Genomic DNA, 4,087 nt, shown 5'->3' with positions numbered 1-4,087 from the left:
GAAACAAAAGATATCTCAGACGGTTAGTCCTTTAAAATCTTTTGTTTAAAGGGAAAGAGAAGAATCAAAAGAATTCTCAGACGGTTAGTCCTTTGAATCTTTTGTCAAGAGGAAGAAGGGATGAAAAGACAACACACTTTTGTTTTCTGCAGAATTTCCACTTGCAGAAAAACAAAGTTTTGAAACAAACTTTAGAAAGCTTTTTGGCAAAGAAAAAGCAATGGGCAATGGTTAGAGAAAGATTGTAAAGAAGAATTGTTTGGAAGAATATCATATATGTATTGAATATGTGCCAAAGTCATGCTTTTATAGATTCTTCATCTCTGGTCAAAGAAACCATTGGAGGAGTAATGACTTTTAAGAAAACCATGTTAAGAGTTATAACTCTTAACTTTTTCTTCAAAACTGTTCACTGGTAATCGATTACCACAAAGGTGTAATCGATTACATAATGCATTTTATGAAAAGTTGTGACTCTTCACAATTGGATTTGAGTTCCATCGTTCAGATTCACTTGTAATCGATTACTAATATAGAGAATCGATTACACTGTTTGAAAATCATTTTGGAACATTGCAAACCATTTGAAAACATTTTGAAAACCAAGCTGGTCACTGGTAATCGATTACCAGAGAGTAATCACTCAGGTAACTTAAAAAATTTGAGAAAATTCTTTTGTAAAACAAAACTGTGCTATTTGGTTTTTGAAAAAAATCTTTTAATACTTATCCTATATGAAATCTTGACTTGTTGCTTCTTGATTTCTTCTCTTGAATCTTAAATCTTGGATTGGATTCTTGATGCTTGATCTTGAAGTCTTGAATCAATCTTGAATCAATCACTTGGGCTTTTGGCATCATCAAAATTGCTTGGTTAATCATCGTGAAGCTTGCTTCTACAAGTATGAGAGTGAATCTTCTTAGTTACTTGAGTAGTTCAAGAAATTGATTTATCAAGAAACACCACCTTATGTGTGACACCAATTCCTAATGAGTGATTCTTCCAACCACCTTCTTCATTCTCCTTCTTCATCATTCTAAACCATCATTCTTTATCTAAACACATTTAGACTTTGAACCAAATTCTTTCCATTCAGCCCTCCATTAACTCGCCACTTTCTTTCTCCTTATCGAATCCATTTTTTGAATTTTCATACAAATACAAAAAAAAAATCTTTGAAGATTCATCCTGAACCCTTGTGTAAATGGATTTAGATTACATTATACTCTCTTGACATGCTAAACTGTTGCTACAATAATCTTTTGAATATATTATTTTCTATTTATTGAAATTTACTTAATTTTTGAAGTCTTTCTCTCCCCATTTATAAAATATTTAATAATTTTTATCTAATAAGAGAAGTGTATCAGAAAGAAAATACTAAAAAGCATGTCTAGAACCCTTCTTATTATCAAATACATCCTAAGCATGAACGAACATGCTCGAAATAGGCATAAGGGGTACGCATATTAATTTATAGGACACGAAGCTTTGCGTGTGATTCACGAAAGATGATGGAGAATAGGACAAAAGATAAAATGTTCTACAACATTTAATTTATTAGTTGGGGATGGATGGGTGCCAATTCAACTAGATTGATCCTAATCCAAAGTTTCTTGCATGTTCTATATGTACGTGGTTTCAGCTTATGAATTGCATGCGAAGCTTTTGCCACGTAGAGTGTGAAATAACATTCGGTATTCTCTCCTCACGTATATAAAAAGGCTACATATAGTGAACACCCTCGAAGCATTTGAGACTAACTCTTAGAGAGAAAAAAAAATGGCTGATACAGGTGGAGGAGATGCAGTGAGACCAGTGGTAATATGTGATAACAAGTGTGGCTGCACACTTCCATGCACTGGTGGTTCCACTTGCAGGTCTCTTAAGTTCATGATTTCAACAAAGTAACTTGCTTAAAATAGTTCCTTTTTTTTTTTACATCGTACTGATGTTCTGATATTCGAATTTATGATCTCTTACATTTTAATATACTATTCTAATTCTCTTCCGTTAGGCCGACCTAATGTTCTCCTTGTTTGCTTTATTGCTACCCGAATCTCTCTAGTTTCTGGGTTCGATAGATGCACAATTTCTTTGATTCGAGTTTTTAATTTCTTCTAAAATCAAATACTTGTGTTGTTGAAAAATTACCATATTGAGACTTTTATCAATTTTCTGTTAATTTCTGTAAACATTATTATTACAGAGATATAATTCATGGATTAGTTTTGAATGAAGTGTCCTTCAGAAATTTTCTTTTTTCTACATGTTGAGATTTAGTTATCTTCCTCTCTAAAATAAGAGGAAAATTTTAAGAGATCCTTTCTTCGATTTCATAAAAAGAAATAAAATGAATATAGGAAATACTTTTGTGATTAATAGAGAAAATAATAAAAAATAAAATATCTTTTTAAACTCCCATGTGGAGAAATATAACGCGAGACATATATTAACAAAATAAAAACTTATAATTTCAAAAAGTTATAAATATTCTCCATATTAATTCTTAACAAAAGGATATTTTGGTCCTTTTGTGATTATTTGAAAATAAGATCATGATATTTGTGATTTTTTTAGATTAAGATATTATTTATATTTTTAAGTACTGATATATGAGTATTTGTCATATTTTTCTATTTTATTCCCGTACAAAATTTCTTATTATTTTATAAAAAATAATATTAAATGAAAAAAGTCTTAAAAAAAAGAGGAGAGTAGAACAATGCAGAATTTCTGAGATGAAAGTTCCTATAGTCATGAATGTTTTAGGACTTATATATATCCTGCATAATTGTGGTAAGTACCAAAACAGACAAAGGGTTAGAGAAGACTGAGAAGTGAAAATTAATTTATTTTGCAACTCGCATGCAGGTGCACAAGTGCTGGCACTGCCACAGGAGGGGGTGATCACGTGACATGCTCGTGCGGAGAGCACTGTGGTTGCAATCCATGCTCATGTCCCAAGATTGCGGCTGCTGGAAGTGGTTGCAGATGTGGCACAGATTGTGCATGTGCCTCCTGCCGCACTTAGTATCACACCTTAAGGCTTAAACTTCACGTTTTATTTTATGTCTTCAAATCTTGAATACGTTTTCTATATATTAGTCTTGTTTAAAGTTCAAAGTGTGGACGTGGTTTCTACTTAGTACTCAAACGTATTAGTAATTGGTATCAAAACTGTCCAACAACAGTCTATTGAGAATGGTACTTTCTCTTCGATTTTTACCAATAAAAAAAATCTTCGTTTAACATATTGGTATACTTGGTCCGGGAAGATTTACATTCATCATATATAATGCTAATATTCCATGACTTACTATAACCAATCCCAATATTGATATATTGGTATATCTCGTTTTGTATTTTTAAATAATCTTATAAGAGTATGTGAATTTTGAATATTATATTTTGTTAGAATCGTCAAAATGACTTGTTCCACCCGACCTTGTTCCACATGGGCTAGAACAAGAAAGGTCCACATTAAAAAGTCATGTAGGTTAGGGTCGGTTCTTGTGGTCAACTCGGTTAAGGTTGGTAAAAAATAATCTCATTGAATTAGTCTATAGATGAACTCAATCGAGGTTGAACGTAAATAGTTTTGACTAAGGTTGGTAAAAAAATAATCTCATTGAACTAGTCTCGATCAAAGTTAATCATTGAGGTTGATCGAAGTTAATCATACCATAGTGAAGTCGACCAAAAATAATCATGACTGAGGTTGATGAAAAATAATTCTAGTCAAGATTGGTCAAAATTAATCCTAGTCAAAGTTAACTGAAAACAATTCTAGTAGTCGGCTAAAAAAATCTTAATCAATGTTGATAAAAAAAAAAGTAACCCTAATCAAGGTTGGCCAAGTGAGGTTTGACCAAATTAAAAATATATGTTTTGAACTTTTAAAAAAATATTTTTAAAGTATTATGACTCGTGGGCTAGTCCTGATCACATATTAAGTGGGATTGTGAGAATAGGGTAGTGTAAGGCCTCAAATTAGGTGAACTATGGTCTCCTAGGGCTATTATGGATGGTCAATGCTTAGCATATAACAACTCTATAACTTGTAATAACTTTTCTCACTTGAGAG

The 4,087-nt window shown here is 31.9% G+C and overlaps 1 protein-coding gene across 2 annotated transcripts; it reads left to right on the top strand.

The window, feature by feature from the left end:
• Window positions 1-1,735: 1,735 nt before the first annotated feature.
• LOC114395901 (metallothionein-like protein 4A) lies at window positions 1,736-3,256 on the top strand. 2 transcript variants are annotated; one of them, XM_028357769.1, is made up of 2 exons: window positions 1,736-1,907; window positions 2,875-3,256. In XM_028357769.1, exons 1-2 carry the CDS (start codon window positions 1,783-1,785, stop codon window positions 3,032-3,034), a joined length of 285 nt encoding a protein of 94 aa, XP_028213570.1. In that variant the 5' UTR covers window positions 1,736-1,782; the 3' UTR covers window positions 3,035-3,256. The 2 variants fall into 2 exon arrangements, with proteins under 2 accessions (XP_028213570.1, XP_028213571.1); XM_028357770.1 differs by having other exon boundaries at window positions 1,739-1,880.
• The last annotated feature ends 831 nt before the right edge of the window (window positions 3,257-4,087 follow it).

This window comes from Glycine soja, chromosome 18, assembly GCF_004193775.1.
Source record: "Glycine soja cultivar W05 chromosome 18, ASM419377v2, whole genome shotgun sequence".
Taxonomy (NCBI): domain Eukaryota; kingdom Viridiplantae; phylum Streptophyta; class Magnoliopsida; order Fabales; family Fabaceae; genus Glycine; species Glycine soja.
The sequence above is the reverse complement of the archived record's forward strand: the minus strand, read 5'-3'. Positions and strand labels throughout refer to the sequence as shown.

Bases quoted from the DNA above. Each gene is read 5' to 3' on its own strand.
- LOC114395901 (XM_028357769.1), top strand. From the start codon at position 1,783: ATGGCTGATACAGGTGGAGGAGATGCAGTGAGACCAGTGGTAATATGT. The intron at 1,908-2,874 runs GTAACTTGCTTA...ACTCGCATGCAG, and splicing joins AAGTTCATGATTTCAACAAA to GTGCACAAGTGCTGGCACTG.